This window comes from Cariama cristata, unplaced genomic scaffold (genome assembly GCF_000690535.1).
Source record: "Cariama cristata isolate BGI_N322 unplaced genomic scaffold, ASM69053v1 scaffold14351, whole genome shotgun sequence".
NCBI classification, from domain to species: domain Eukaryota; kingdom Metazoa; phylum Chordata; class Aves; order Cariamiformes; family Cariamidae; genus Cariama; species Cariama cristata.
Genome location: NW_009601121.1, coordinates 608 through 17020, shown reverse-complemented (window position 1 = coordinate 17020; position 16413 = coordinate 608). Strand labels below are relative to the sequence as shown.

Here is a 16413-nt window from a genome sequence, read left to right as displayed (position 1 = left end):
CTCTTTCTTTCTCTGTTGCTTTGAGACATACCTCTAATATGGGGACCTAATGTCGCAAGTCTGAAGAAAACAAAGAAAAGGAAACAGGTACTGGGGAAAAGTCCTGAAGTGGGCTGGAAAGTGTAAATTAAAAGCTTCTTTTCAGTGGAACTTTTTGAAGAAAGCAAAGTGAAAGGAAAAGGGAGCAAACAATTATCTTTCAAATATGGAGTAACCAGACCAGCTTCCTGATTTGTGTATGGAAAGGAGCTAGCTATTGCCTGTGCTTGTGCCTAGCCTAAATTTCAGAAGGGTTTTTTATTAAAAATAATTCAGGATATATTCTGTTCTCTATTCTACCACTACTTTCGGCATCAGTAGTGGCAGAATACAGGTGACTGACATGTTTAGTAGTTGAATTACTGTCTACAAAGAAGGCATTCTAAAAAGCAAAAGTAAGAAAGGTGACAAATCATCTTTTTGGAACTATGAGAGAAGAGAAACTTCAGGGGTGGGGAGAGGGTTGTAGAACTGAAGTACAAATTCAGATGACTGAATGCCATACAATTTCCACAAAACATCCTTTTATCTACTGAAGGTTTGCATCAGGATTCCACTCTACATTGCACTTGGCTTTATAGTAAAACACCTTAAAAACAAATGCCTACTAAAAAAAAAAATCTTCTTAAAACCAGCCATTTCAGAGAAGTAACAACTTTAGATTAAAAACAACAAAAAAAGCTGGAATCCATACTTCATAACTTTTTTTTCTCAATAGTTTCTTATTAATGAACATCCTGCCCTGGAGAGGGCACTCTATGACCACACTGTGTATTCTAGTATCCCTACTAACCACCTTTTAGTTGTAACCTGTGATCCTATGCCTGTGATCCTAACAGTTTGCTTAGCCAGTATACAGCTTAGGTCAAACGTAAATATATTAAGAAAGGGAACCATATGGTGCCATGTTCACCAGTTCAGCCTGACCGCATGTATCAAGTCCTACATCCAGCAACTATGTTTTATTATTAAAGATCATATATTATTTGATGGTTAAAAAGTCAAAATGTAGTAATTCTATAGTACTCTAATAACTGGTAAGTTATAGGTGTTGAAAGCTTTCTACTAACAGTGTTTCTCTCTCCATAGTAACAGCAACCACAATCTAAAAAAGTTCCTCTAGTATACTTTACTAATGTTGATACAGATGATACACTCACCTGAATAGTTCAAATTTCATTTCTAGAAATATAGAACCACTTTCTTTTCCAGATATTTCCTCCAAAAGTATATATTAAAAGTAACACTCATCACTCTGAATTCTAGTATACAAGATAAAACTATACAATAAAAATACATGGAAAACTCCCTGTGCTAGGTAAACTTTTAGACATACTTCAAGGCATAATTCAATGACTAACTGGCAATTCAAGGGAAAAAAAACTCTGTCCCTGTAATATGAATATTCCAAATACTCCATAATTATCCAGTTTTCTATGTACTGCCACCCCTCAGAGGCAGAATACTGAGGATGTGAACCACTGTTCTGACCCAGTCTAGCAAGTCCTACAGGCAAGTGTTTTCCGTAAGTGAAAAAATAACCCTAATAATACTAAAAGAATGACCTTTTTTAAAGCAAAATCTTTTAACAGCATAGTGCCTTGACCTCCTTCCTAACTAGGCTGTAAGAAAAATAAGGTAACTACATTTGTACTTAAACAGATTCAGCTTGCAGAACTTCCAAATTCATGATTTAATGGTTAAATTCACAGCTAAAATAACGCATGACTATGGTATGCTTAGATTAAATGCATAACCTTTGTTTTTAAACACTGTCTGGATATATACTGACACTACTGCAACAGAAGATCAATTCAGTAAAAGTACCTGCACGTTCAATACTAAATTTCTATGGTATCAGTCAAATAAAACTGTCAGCAAGGGCCAAAAGAAAAATAATAATAAAAAAATTTATCCTTTCACCACAGAAGAGGCCATCTGCGTGTCCGTAGTTTCAGTGAGATAGACTGAAGCCCAATTTGTGCAGGATTTGCAGATACTAAAGCTCAAAATTAAGATTTTCCATCTCACATTCAGGCCTGTTTAAACAGTAATGGGTTCAACAACTCCCAAGTTTCACAGATGATAACCAGTTCATCTTCCTATTATTACTTTAAGAAGCTTCATTTTTCTTATCCAGGTGCTACCCTAATCCTTTTTTCTCATCCCCCTCCATTAAAAGTTTCCAATTCCTTGGAGCACTTGCACACAGTATTCTCTCCTTGCTCTTAGATGCTTGTCCTCAACCCTTCTTCTAAGAACTTCTGTCAGATCCCACTGCAGTCTTGTCAGAGCTTCAGCTCTTGGCTCTAAGGCAGAAAAATATACCTTCTTACTATATCCTTGAAGTAAGGATCTTTTTTTTTTTTTTCTTTCCCCCCCATTTATTTCGAGCTGAGGAAGCTGTAGATTTCCTAACAGGTCCTGAGTTCCTGATCAGTCAAGAGGCACTTCATGCATTTACTTCAATAAAGCATCTGTAATAGAAGTTGCACACTACCAGCACAACACCTAATGAATATTTTTCCACCGTAGGAAGCTCTTATTCTGTTAAACAGCATGTTCTCAGAGAGCTATATAGATATGGTGTGTGGAAAAGTAATATTTGTCAAGTAACCTGAGAAAAGTATCTCATGGAATAGTTCATGGGTACCCATTAAAAACTTTACAATCAAAACTATTGATCCTTTGAAATCTTTAATTACTCTGAGGGGACTAAACTGTAAAGCTTAATAATGTAAATCTATATGGCTGAGAGGAATTCATGGCTGCTCATATATAATACCATCAATACTGACTGATAAATTCACCCATACTGACATTATTAAAAAATGAGTGGCATCATCATTCTGGAAACCAACAGAGAGGTGGGTTGGTTTGGAGATCAGACACCAGCTCACCGTAGCGTACGCTTCTCCTCATATTCTATACTGCCTGTTTAACTGACTTAAAAACTTAAATTTTAAGACATCAAACTTTGACAACAATCTTGCACAGCTAGCAAATGAGATTAATTCTTCTTCAAAACATTGTAAGTCTATTCAATATCTATTTCTAGAGAAGATAATTATTTGATCATCACAAAAAAAGAATAATCTCAACAAGAGTGGGATTATTGAAACCATAGTATTAATGCACAGGATTTGTCATAACTTTGATGAAAATAAAGTGTGATAAGATAGTAATTCTTTCTAGTGTATTTTTGTACACCAGTGTGTAAATGCAGAAAACTAACTGCAGTTTTTTCTCACGGTATTGTTAATTCAACAACAATAAACAATTATATACTAGATTACATACACATTTCCCAAATAAATCAATTAGGACCACATTTTAGAGAACCTGTCTCTGGTAAAATCTCCCAATGTGATACAAAACTAGACAGATGACCTTCTGCCACGTGGCAGTTTTTAACAACTATGGCATATCTAGTTTCAAAAGTAATGAATGCCTCATTAGCTACCTTTACAAAGACAACAATTTGAGAACCACTGGCTTGACTCCACTAACCACTATTTCCATTCTCTTACCTGTTATCAAGGCAGAGTGATAATATCCACAGGATACAGAGGAAACAGGTTTTCCAACATCCACTTGACAAGGGACACTGACACAAGCTTCATCAGCCAAGCCAATCTGACCTTCCGAATTGTCACCCCACACAAAAAGCTGCCCATCCTCTACAATGAAGACATGGAGAGTTAACAGATTTAAACTCAAAACTACTAAAAAGTTAACCTACTCATTTAAGAGCATTTCATAAACTCTGTGTATGATACTACTAAATGTCATGATCTCAGGGACATAAAATGATATTTAGCACATGCAACAAAGCAGTCTGAAGTAAGAGGGTATCCCTTAAGTTTTTCAAAAGTGACACAAACCACTTAGTCATCAGCCGATGTTAGACTATAAATAGCAACAGGAAAAGTACTATGTAAAAATATCCCTTCAAAAACAGGAAGATTGAGCATCTAAGACAATTTAGTTGCCAGAGGTCAGTATGAAAATATGGTGCATTTAAGGCATCTTCTCATTTCAAGTAGCAAGTCACCACTTTCTCATTCTTCCAAAATTATTCTCTGTTCTGACTTTACGTACACATCCCACTTATTCTTGCCTTATCTTTCAGCTCTCTTCACAGGTGATTATATTGCCTAGCTTAATTTTGTTTTCCTTAAACTATCACAACAGCTGTTACAGGTTTATTAAGACCAGTCTCTGTTGACATAAAGACCAATGGCAGCAGTAAAAAAACAAAAAAAGGTAACGAACAACATGAAAAATCTCTAGATCTTTCTAGAAAAGATGAGATCTTCTCTCTGCACATTTCTTATTGGTGGGAAATTAGTTGTGAATAAAAGAACCATACCATCTACAGTGCTACTGAGATGCTGTTGGGAACTAAAATAATTCAAAGTTGACTTACAAATCTCAGGAGAATGTTAGCAATTGTCACAAAAAAATACAAACCAAATGAGCAGGCTAGCATCTCTCTCACACACTCTTACGCTGTCACATTCTGAAATGACAGTCTCACTAACTTATCCCACACATGTACAGAAACAGTTGCTTTATACCAAAACTTGAGAAATTACATTATAAGGTAATAAAGGACCACCCATCCAAAGGCTGAAAGTATTATACCTGTGTGGACTTCAACACATCGCAATGGTGTAATTTTGCCATCAGAGAAACAGGTGATAGGTTAGGCCTCTCTCAGAATTAACAATGATACAGCTCTGTAGCCTGTACCAGTAGACCAAAATAGTTGCAGTAAGAAGTGGAATTAGAGAAGCTTAGTTTCCACAAGATTCATCTTTTGCAGCTGGCTTCCCTGGACATGAACTGAAGATTTTTCCCATTTTGAAGGTATTCATACCATCCGTCCTTTGTAAGGATTCCTACTAAACTAGTACAGGTTGAGCTCCTGTTGCAGGCCATCACTCATGGAAAAGGTCTACTTTCACAAAAATTGTAGGAAGTTAATGAGACTGCTGCCCCTTACCAGATTGTGTTGAAATAGGCAATTGGCTATTTTTTTTAGGGAAAGACGACAGGGAGGCACAGAAAATACACCCACATATGCAGACAGAATGCTGGAATAAATGTTCCCCTGGAACACCAGGCTAGACACACATAAATAAGATTTTATTAGCAGTTGCTCTTACCAGTTACTGCTGCTGAGGTGTATGATCCAGCTGCTAGCTGTTTGATTTTGTGCTGGTTGGTAAAAAAACTAATTAAATGAAACGTGGTCCTTTCCTCTGTGTCACCTAATCCCAACTGACCTTCATTGTTACCTCCTGCAGCATACACATTTCCTTTTTCTGCATACAGAAGAGCGCATGTAACACACAGAATGAAGACATTATCATCAGTGGTAAAATGTCAGAAAAACCAAAGCAAGTCATTTAATTTTTGATGGAAAAACATTACAGAAAAGTTGGGGTCTACTGCCCTGAAATATCCCTGAGCTGACATTAGCAGTTGCTATTGTAGCTAGCAAGGAGGCTTTCCTGCCCACGCTTGGATTAGAACTTTCTAAAGGCTTTACATGTACTTAGACTGACTGCGTTTCCCACCATTCTGGAGACTGATCTAAAAAGTAAATATAATTTGAAGTTCAGCAAGAGTTCTGAGAAAATGACTACTAGTAGCCCTGGCAGCCAGAAGAAGCTCCTTCCCCAAATAACGTGTATTTTAAGATAAAGCAGGAGGAAAATGGTGAATGATGTCACAAGTAAGAAAACTGAAGTCATATTAGTATGCAAATTAAAGAGATGAGTAACTCAGTAGTTTTGAGTACTCTGAATGAAATATTTTTGCTTAGGTTTTTCTTAGAAATATTTTGCTCATTTTAATATTTAAATCACTTTTTATTTAATTAACTAGATCTTTATTTTGGTTTAGAATCTTAAAATTGAAGTTAAAGCTGATGACTGATATCTTCAAGAGAATTTTAAGATTTATATTTTTAATTTTATTGTGTTTCACATCTAAAGTGATCATCTATGATGAAAAAGATAAGCCTCATTAATAACACAAATCAGACACAAATGCGATAAGCAACTGACATACAATTTATAAATGATCCTTGCTATATAAATGTCCACAAATCATCTAGCCAGCGTGTACACTAACAGTGACTAATATTTACCCTGTGCAGTCCTGCATACTCAACTGTTATTAAAATGTTCTGTTTTATTCTAATAGTCTTATTTACAGTGCTCAGGGTCTCCACACGTATAAACTTCCTAATAATCAAACGATCCTCTTTATAAAATTACTGCAAGCTGAAGGATTGCAACCACAAAGATGGCTATTCCATTACATAAATTTTAGAAGCATGACAAGAATTTGCATCAAATCTCTGTATACTGTCTCTCTAAAAATTTATTTTTTTGTTTAAATTTATAGTTTATTTATTTATAGCCTAATAAAGCAACATGTCATTGAAATAGCAGACTATCTCATCTAATCAAAATGCAACAAAATATGAAGACCTGAAAACATTCAGTTCTACTATATTCACTCAAATATATAACTTCACACTAATAAAGATAAATTACTTGTCAAAAATAAATTTGAGTACAGATATATTAAAAATACTAATAATAGGGCTTAAATGAAATATTGATAATTGTTAACCACACCTCAAATGCCAGCAGGAGATTTTTTCATTTGTCTACTGCTAGCAAACACCTATATAACATTATTTTATAAATGTATTGGCTCAGAATAAATCAAGCATTCAAAGAACTGGATATTAAAAACCCAAGTTTTAACAGTCCCATTTTCATTTATTTTTCTTTCCTCAGCACTTCGGTGGTTCCTAATGTAATTCTGCATGAAAGCAAGGGAAGAAATCTATCTTTAATATGTATATAATATAGGTTACATACCTGTGTAAACTAAAGTGTGGTTTCTTCCACAAACAGCAAGTTTTGTTTTTTCTGGTTTTAAAGCTATGAATTAAAGCCAAAGGGAGGGGAAAAGTTATAAACAAGCTGATAGCTGGTTCAACAACAAAATGTTCTATGCTCTAGAGGGAGCTCTGATTTTTTTCATATTTGTACCAACAGAATGATTATGAAATTCGTTGCCCATTTGAACCTAACACATGACTTATTAAATCATGATTCCCCCAAGACAAGAAAACAGATATAGACCTTAAAAACTTACAGCTGACACTCAGGTTAACTTGATGATAGCTACTTCTTCCCAATGCCACATTCCGTAGAATTCACCATTTATGGGATATGCCTCAAAGAATATATCAAGTTCCAGGACACAATGCATGCTTAAAGCTGTCTTCAGTTTGCATTAACAGTACTATTCTTAACTCGCTCTTATGCTTTTCCCACTATCTTAAATCTTGAAAATCATACCGTTCTTTTGCCTTATCATCCCTATCTTCCTTCATTACGCACAGCTACCTTTTTTGCTAGATTTCTGCTCTGCACTGCCCTCTTACTGATCACTAAACTCAATTGCTGAGGACAGTCCTATCTGGACTAGTGCCTAAAATTTTTGCATATACCCTCCTGTCTCAATTTCAGCTCAATTACCACCCACTCATTGCACCTACTTCTCTGCAGTCTGGTCACTGTGAAAGACTGGGAACGTATGAGAGAGGAGTCAAGAGTTACTTTGGTGGGAAAGAGAGAATATAGAGGTGCCTTTTCTCCCATGACAAGTGCACTCCATTTCAGAAACAGACGAAAAAAATCTCACCAACTTTTCCATCCTCTCTCCAATTACTGATCGTTGCCAACAATTTTTCTTCTCCCAGCCATGTCCATGTGCCCTATACGATGCTCTTAAAACAGCATTATTTTTACATAATGTATCTTTAATGTCTTTTCCACTGCACTAGTCCCTGACAAAGCCAACAACCATCATTCCCTTTCACAAACCCCTTTCAGTCCTTCCAAATCAACTTTCATCAGCTCCGTAACATTCATATTAAAGTCCCTTCTACGATCTACCAAGTCACCAAATACATGTATCTACTTCAACATGAACTGTCCCTCGTCTATCACACAGACACAAACATAAATTGTCCAAATTCAGGATCCTGCCTGTCGTATCCAACACCTACCACTAACACAGGCTGGAACCATAACACTTCCAATGTTGGCTTTTTCCTGCAATCTTAATTTGCTGCTTTATATCCCAAAACTGTGCCTCCAATTTCAGAGATGATCTTAATCAGCTCTTCAGAAGCCTGTGCTCCCTAACCTTGTGCCACTTAGGCTAATCAACTGTATTTGATGAGCCATGCTATATTTACAACATTGCTGGCAATTTTTCATAACCATTTTCATTAGTCTCCAGTCAAGTCCCAGAATATATTTTCTCAGAAAACATGCAGCCGCAATCATTTGGCCCCAAGCAGAAACTGAAATGTGTCCTTGCAACTCCAATTCCCCGGGGCCAAGTGATGACTGAAAGCTAGTGAGAAAAGCTCCAGGACTTTCTCCTGCTTCCTACTCCCAAGAAAAGAAAGATACCCCCCTTGTGACTTTTTCAATGGATGCCAGGTCTGGTTTGTATTGCTGTCATCTTCTCTTCGTCTTTTATTCTCCATTGCAATTTCACAGTAAAAACAAAACTTGACACCCAATGCATTTAAGCCAAGGTAAGAATCAATCTCTCACATGGCTGACAGAAAATACGAACCTGAGAGTAGCTGCATTCTCCCTCTGAAGTGAAACAGAGAGAGGAGCAGATAAAGGACAGTAGAATAAACTAAATCAGGAAGAGTTTGAACAAGCAGGATAATTTGGTTTTAACAGTAGGCTAACAGATCGATCTGCTGGCAGAAAGGAAGAGGAGAAACATTTAATGGTGAAAAGAAATGCGTTAATGGGATAGATCTGACTTGACATAAGTAAGGGGATAGGGAAAAAGTATTGACTTAGTTCTGTTTGACAAGATAAAACCGGCTAGGAAAGATCAAGAAGATAACAGTGCAATGAAGACATATTTTACAACACATGAAAGAATATGGGCGTTTATTCTACTGTTTCATACAAATATATTAACATTTATGGCCCCTTGGGGCACAAATTTATACTTGCTAAAAATGTAGCAGTACTTGTAGAAAGTTCCTGACAGTTTTTTTCATTTATAAAGGCGCTAAGACAAAAGCAATACAAAAGGTTACACAACGCTGTTGGAACTTTGATTTCTAACACATAGATAACACTGCAGAGACCAAGCATCTGATTAATGTCTTTGCAGCCACAAGATGTGGTTTGTCAGAAAAGGCAAATATTACATAAAATGAGAGTCCTCAAAAAAAGATAGGATTTTATGTATCTGAAGTAATCTTCAGATGCAAAAGGACTCAGAACCTGGAACTGATGGAATATCAACCAGGGATCCTTTTAAGCTACCTTTATGAGCTTGTGCAGTAATAGGCTACACGTGATGAGTAAAGAAAGCAGAATCAGTTATTTTGGAACTGCATCTTATAAAGTACCTTTTCACAAAGGTCTCCTTTCAAAAAGACAAAAAAAAGAAAAATTAAACAAACCTTTAACACATGTCGGTTTGCTGACAGTGTTCTTTGATCCTAGTCCTAATTGGCCCCAGTTGTTACTGCCGAACATGTATAGTTTACCATTCCCTGAAAAAAAAAATGCGCACTCAGAGTTCATACAAGTGTCTGAATATCTCATTCAAGACAAGACGGTCATTCACACGCTATGCTATTTATTACTTCCTTTTTAATGTAAGGTTTAAGATTAGGCAATTCAATACTTACGTGTAAACAATAATGAACGTCCTTGTGATTTTTAAGTACAAAAGTAGTAATTGCATTGTTTAAGTAAGAAATCCCCAGCCAGAAGGGACAAAAAGCAGAACAAACATCCTCTCCTTTAATTAGAGCACAGATAAAGTGTTCTTCAGAAAATAAACTGTTGTACTCTTCGACAAACCCTGCAGTTAAGAAATCACAGCATCTATAGGCCTACTTATAAAATAACACATTTAACAGAGCACCCATTTTTTACCCCAAAGACAGAAATGAATAATGCAGCTATATAATTAATACAAACACAAATCTGTAATATTCAGCTTATTCCACTGTTTGGTGGAGGGGATATTTCTTCTACTGCTAAATGTCTTCTCTTAAAATGATGTATAAATTTGCACTTCTACAGAATATACTTTCTGATAAATTTTCAAATCTGTTTCTGCTAAATGTCTTCTCTTAAAATGATGTACAAATTTGCACTTCTACAGAATACACTTTCTGATAAATTTTCAAATCTGTTCACAACTTGTATTAATTTGTTACTCTGCATATAAAGAAGGAATGCATAAAACTACCATGCAGTCAGGGAGTTTTGTAAACCTAAATGCAAACATTAGAGTACAAATCTTCAACAGGAGCCATGCTAGAATCGTATTTCAGAAACTGGTATAACGTGTCATTGAACTTGCAGGTTTGCTTTTTTAAGAGGATGGTATATGAACAGATGAAACTTGGGTCATCAGGCATGCAAATTAGACAGCCAAAAGTGACTACTGACAATTCCTTAAAATTTCATTTTTTAAACTATAACCTTTTGTAAAGCTGTGAAGCTCCCATTCAAAGATAAAACCCTTGTTCCAACGGAAAACTTTGCAAAACAATAGAAACTGATTTGTCAAAAAAACCCCACAACCAACCAAAAAAATTTACAACTGTTAAAAGGAGTTTGTTTACTTTTGATGAAAGTCTGCAGAGCTTTGCGAGTTAGACTCCATCACAAGGCTGTCACATAAATAAACTTTGTCACCTTAGCCATCAACAGTCATCACATGATCCTAACACATAACAACAATTCCACATAATGGCAAAATATTATGGCTGTTTGTACTTCAGTAGTGTAGGTTCCCAGTGAAGGTTCTGAATGTGATTTACAGAGACTTTGAAATATGATGCTGAAATGTTTAAAATATAACAAGAATACTTACTCTGTCAAGAAAAAAAAAATCCATTTATTTTCTTAAATATAACCACATAGTTTTTAAAAAAATATCAACAACTAACAATAACTCGTATCTAAAGTCCCAATCAAATTGTTAGATTTGACAATTTATGCAACATGGGGCTATGTGTTAATATCATGTCTTTCCAAGAAAGCTGGAAGGGAAGAAAGTCTGAGGTCAAGTCTAGCTCATGGTGTTTTACTAATAGCATTTATATCACCATCCCAATTTTGATTATGCAATCACATCAAAACACAGGCAGAGCTGTCTGTCACCTATGTTTAAAGGTATGTTTCACAGATTTCCCCCCTTTGCTTTCTAAATTATATTAGAGTGGGAGGGATATAAAATGGGGAGACAATGTACAGACTTCAAGCATTTATTACAAGATTCTGTTGAGAAGCTATATCTGAAGAAAATGTAAAAGGTAGTACTTTGGACAAAGTATCACATGCCAGGTACCATGATTTTTTTTTATTTACTTGTGCTATTTGGTGAATAAACTATATTAACAGTTCATTTAAAATTTGTATACAATTCAAATACGTCTCACGAAAATGGGAATGACACCAGTTTTGTTAGGCGAGTCACAATATTATCAAAATACAAGCTTTATTGAGCAATAAGAACAGTCACACTTAGGCATATAAATAAAAACAGCGCAGTATGTTGCTTTCTCCTACACATATCAAAGATCAACACAAACGTGTACTAGTCTTTCTCATTTTCCCCTCGCAGCTGATGCAAAAGATACTGTGCCATGTTCTGATGGCCTGCTTGTAGCCAGAAAGAATAGAAGGTATCTGGTGTCCAAAGACCTGGAATGATTCCAAGGTCTCTTTGGTGTAAAATGTTGAATGTCTAATGCCTTACAAAACTCAAAATTATGAGCATACTATCTTCTTGCGGTTCCATATGAACCTCTTTTCACTCCTACTTTTACACTTGATACTTCTTTCTTTCCTTCTATCCTCTTGCACAGGTGGCTTCAATTCTCTCCAGAGCTCTGAGTTCAGAAAATGTGTCTTCTGTCATCACTGTTTTCCCCCTTGTGAACAGGATCGGTCTCTGCTCAAACATGGGCAAGCTTCCTAGGATACTCTAATCAAGGGAAATAAACAATAAAATAGCTGTTAAGAGTGTTGTAGAAAATAAAATTAATAGAAAGGTATTGGGAAGAGATTCTTAAAAATATGTATAGCATCACTTACTTCACACCAGCTCCCAAGAGGATGAATAAATTGCTTTCCAAAGCCTGCAGTTATAGAAGATGCAGGGAGTGGACTGTCAATATTCTCAGGCCAAAAAATATAGAAATGGGGCAAGAAACATTATTAAACATATTACAAGTGATGTTGGAAGACATACTGTTCATGACTGCATTAAAGAACTAAAGAAGACAATTGCTTAAAAAAATTCCTGATTGAACATTTTAATGAAGATTGTGCTAAAGGTAGAGAGCAAATGAATAAAGAAACACAAATTTCAATCCCAAACTCCAAAACTGGAGAAGGAAATATTTCTCCAACTAGCTCAGCAAATCAACTCAGTCAGCAAGCAACTATCACTGGTCCTTTCTATTCCAACATACAGCCACAGTGCGTAAATAAAATTTTGGACTCCAATTCCTGACCTAGAAAGCCAAAGAACAGAGTGGTTTGTATTTTGCTTTACACTTTTCTTCCTAAAATTCATATGGGAATATTGATGTTGGATTAGATGAAAGAAGTATTTGAAAATTTCTGAATATTTTCTTTGAATGCTAAATATTAGTTCCTGTATATTTTCTTCATTTGCATTCAGTCAAGGTTCTGTGCTAGATGCAGCTGTCTCTCTGCCCAAAACCAGCTTTAAGGAATGTTTTGTATCAGTTTGGGTGATTGTTTTATTTATGATTGTTGAGACATGTTAGTGTAGAACTGATATATTTCTGTTAGATTTGAATCTACCTCATAATCCCACTGTCCCCTACATATATAGGTCCCACTACCTCTTCCAGAGGCTGGAAAAAAAATGAGGGGGTAATTTTGTGACCTGTAAATAAAGACTATAAATAAAACAAAGCATGCATTAACATACACCTGCTTGAGATACTTTTCTTTTCTCAGTGACGTTTGCCTTCTATCTCTTTCAGGTCAGGTTCAGCTGGACTTCAAGAAGCTCCTGGTTTCCCACAAGGTCTGTACCCTTCTCAGTATACTCATTATGGGCATGCACTTCTGAAGCTTTTATTCCAAGTGTTACTGCAGTTCAGTGTCATTCACCAAGGGCTGTAATTCCACTGTATCATCCAACTCCAGCTAACAGCAGAGATGCAAGGTGTGCACGGGCATGCACAGGTGTGAAGAACAAATGAGGGACAAAGGTTTTCTGCTTCCCTTCTTCACTTTTTTGTATGAGACTGGCAGTTTCTCTACCTTCGCTCGTTGTTGATCAGTATTTTGCCCTCACTTTTGTCCCTACTTTACAATACCCCCAAAAACCTTTTGGTACAAAGACATTTTGTATTCATGCTTCTACAGTTCCTTCTCCACCAAAGCTTTGAGAAAATAAAGCTCTGATCATCTACAAGTTTCCCTTGTGACGTATCTGCACACTACAACAGCAAAGGCCAGCTACAGAGACATTTTTGAAACATGCTGCATACATTAAAATAACAGGGAGAAGGGGAGATAGTAGAGAAATGGTGCTACATGCAAACCTGTGCAACTTGACTTCTTCAAAAGCTTTATCTAAGGGACCCCTATTACAGTGACATGCAAATTAGAGGATCGTTGCTGATTAGGGCAACAGTGCTGGCACAGGCATGTCCTGGAGGGAACTCAAGGAAGCAAATTAAACTGGCTAGTCTAAACTGAGGATTACACTACTGTTCTTTCAAACTGGTTGTAGGCATACGAAAGGATATATCAAAAAAAATTCCAAAAGGAAAATTTCACAGTGCTCCAGGTACATTCTGGTCAATTTTACACAACAGGTAATTTAATAGAATTGGTTCAATCCAAGAAAAAGTGTCAAGTTTTGTTCAAAATAAACTATTAATGGATAACTCATCTTCTATGAAGTCAGACTTGAAACATTAATTGTATAATTTCGCAAGATGTTTTGCAGTCCATAAAGACTATACTCTTTTTTTATCATGCCTGGAATAGGTCATTCTAAAAATCCAGCATCTTCAACTTTGTTTGGTGACATAGCAGGAAACCTTCAAGAAATTATTTAATGAGCAATGACTAATTGGGCATTGGTGAGGAATAACTATATTCCAATAAAAAAAGTTCTGAAAATATGCATATAAATTTCACAACAACAAAGTATTATTATCTATCAGCAGTTGACTGTCAATACAATCAACACACACGCTCATCAACAAGAGTAGTCCCTCCACGTAAAATAAATTGAACAAATTCTTCAATAACTATTGTTTCCACCATTTCAAAGAAATGAAAATTAACATTAATACTGCTCACTGTATTTCATCTAAGCTTCTTTGAATGCTTTTGCAATTTATTTCTGATTTTAGGAGGATTTTCTGAGTTTTTTTGAGTTGCTCTTTCAAGGGCTCTTTTCAGTTCACAGTTAACAGTAATTAAAATCTTCATTTCAGAGATACAATTTTATCTGTCGTTTCAGGCAGATTCGTAGTGAACTTGTTGACTTGTGTTCAACAGATACTGTTTACTTCCACGATACAAACCTCTATACTTAAGATTGCCTACTGAGCACTGCCAGATTCACGAGAAACATTCCAGCTGAACAGCCATGCGTACTTTAAATCCTGTGTGATACATTCAGTTATTACACACATTCCCTCATGACAGTTCTTGGGCATGTCTTGTGAAAAACTTCAGTGACCTCACACTAACTTCAAAGGCATCTGATAGTTCCTGCAGAACAGTCCTCTCTCCTCTCCACAACCTCATTTGATGTATTACCTCAGGTTTCAAATAAGAATCATAACTTTCCAAGCTGTCCAAATATATAACCTTTTATTATATACTCCATTTCCAATACTGACCTGTAACAATAGCGGTATGTTCATCTCCACATGATATAAGTACAGGCTTGTCATTTTTGAACCAGAACTTGCTAGGAATATCGTCTGCAAATCTGCTTTTTCCAAATGTGAAAATAGCACCTGATTCTAAAACACAAAAAGATAATGTCAATTTTAGTGGAAAAAAATTTTGCCTCATACATTTTGAAACCGTAATTTTTTGTTAATTCAAATGCACATTTTAGTTTCCTATCTTTTTCGTTTTTTAAAAAAAAAAATGGCTGAAGCTTTTTAATCTGTTTCACTAAGACTACTTCATTCTCAGGCTCACATTTTAGTCTTTCTGATTCTTCTTGGCCTGCATGAATTTTCTAAAAGAATAGGTAATGTTGCTGGTATGTTGTGTTCTGAGGATAGAATAATTTATTTTAAAGTACACTAATGCACTTTATCACTACTCTCTAAGAAAAACTACTAGGTCTATAAAAGAAAGAAAAAAGAACTCTCAATAACTGCCCCCAGAAAGTAAAATTAAAAGCTCATCCTGAAAGCAGGTCGAGAGAAAGAGTTCTCACTTACGTTTATACTTGAATCAAACAGATTTTCCAAATTGGATTAGAGAGAGAGAGACATACACACTGTAAAGAGGTGACAGGCTCCAAACTGACCACTCTTCCTCACCCATCTGAAAAGATACACGTGCTCTAAAAATGGCCCCCTAAAATCAAAACTCTCAGACTTCAAAACATGGGTTGGCACAACCATCTTTGATCATAAGACCATGATCTAAAAAAACCCAAACAACACCAGCCCAAAATAAAGTCCAGCCAGCTCTTCTGCCCTTGTAATCCATCTAGTTTTCTCAATTCTTCCCGCTCTCAGAAGTGTCAGCAATGTTGTTTTGCAACACAGAATGTTAACTGTTCATTCACCTTTTGGTTAAGCATGTGGCTTGACACAGAAAATATTAATTCTACAGGAAAATAAATGAACTTACAAGTTAAATAATTTGCCCAAAGCCATGCAGACAATGTGGCAAAGCACAATTAGACTTCGTATTTTAAAATGCGAAACCTTCTACTTTAAGCACAGAATTATTTTCTTGGAAAAAACAACCAAAGAGAAAACCAAACCTTTTCCTTGCAGACTTTTTGTCAACATGTAAGCTATGATAACACAAATACACAGTTACACTAGACTGCTTCTGTAAAATTACATGTAATTTGATAGGAGCATTGAAACTTCTTGGCGTATTTACTTTCAATGAAAACAATCTCCTCAATCGTCTGCATCCCAGGTCCAAACCCCAAAGTTCTCTCTTAAACTGAAAATTTTATATTTATTTTGCAATGATTCCTTAATGTAAAAGTTTCCCATATTTGCAAATG

General features: G+C 35.8%; 1 protein-coding gene across 1 annotated transcript in view; it reads right to left on the bottom strand.

Annotated features, from left to right (window-relative positions):
- Nucleotides 1-15172, bottom strand: part of RPGR (retinitis pigmentosa GTPase regulator) — a gene marked incomplete at its 5' end in the record, with an annotated part of 37048 nt that extends 21876 nt beyond the window's left edge. The window contains 5 exons of the mRNA XM_009710337.1: nt 3570-3719; nt 5211-5369; nt 6945-7007; nt 9584-9676; nt 15047-15172. Of these exons, the coding sequence (XP_009708639.1) occupies nt 3570-3719; nt 5211-5369; nt 6945-7007; nt 9584-9676; nt 15047-15172 (591 nt within the window). The remainder of the gene's footprint in view (nt 1-3569; nt 3720-5210; nt 5370-6944; nt 7008-9583; nt 9677-15046) is intronic.
- Nucleotides 15173-16413: the final 1241 nt, after the last annotated feature.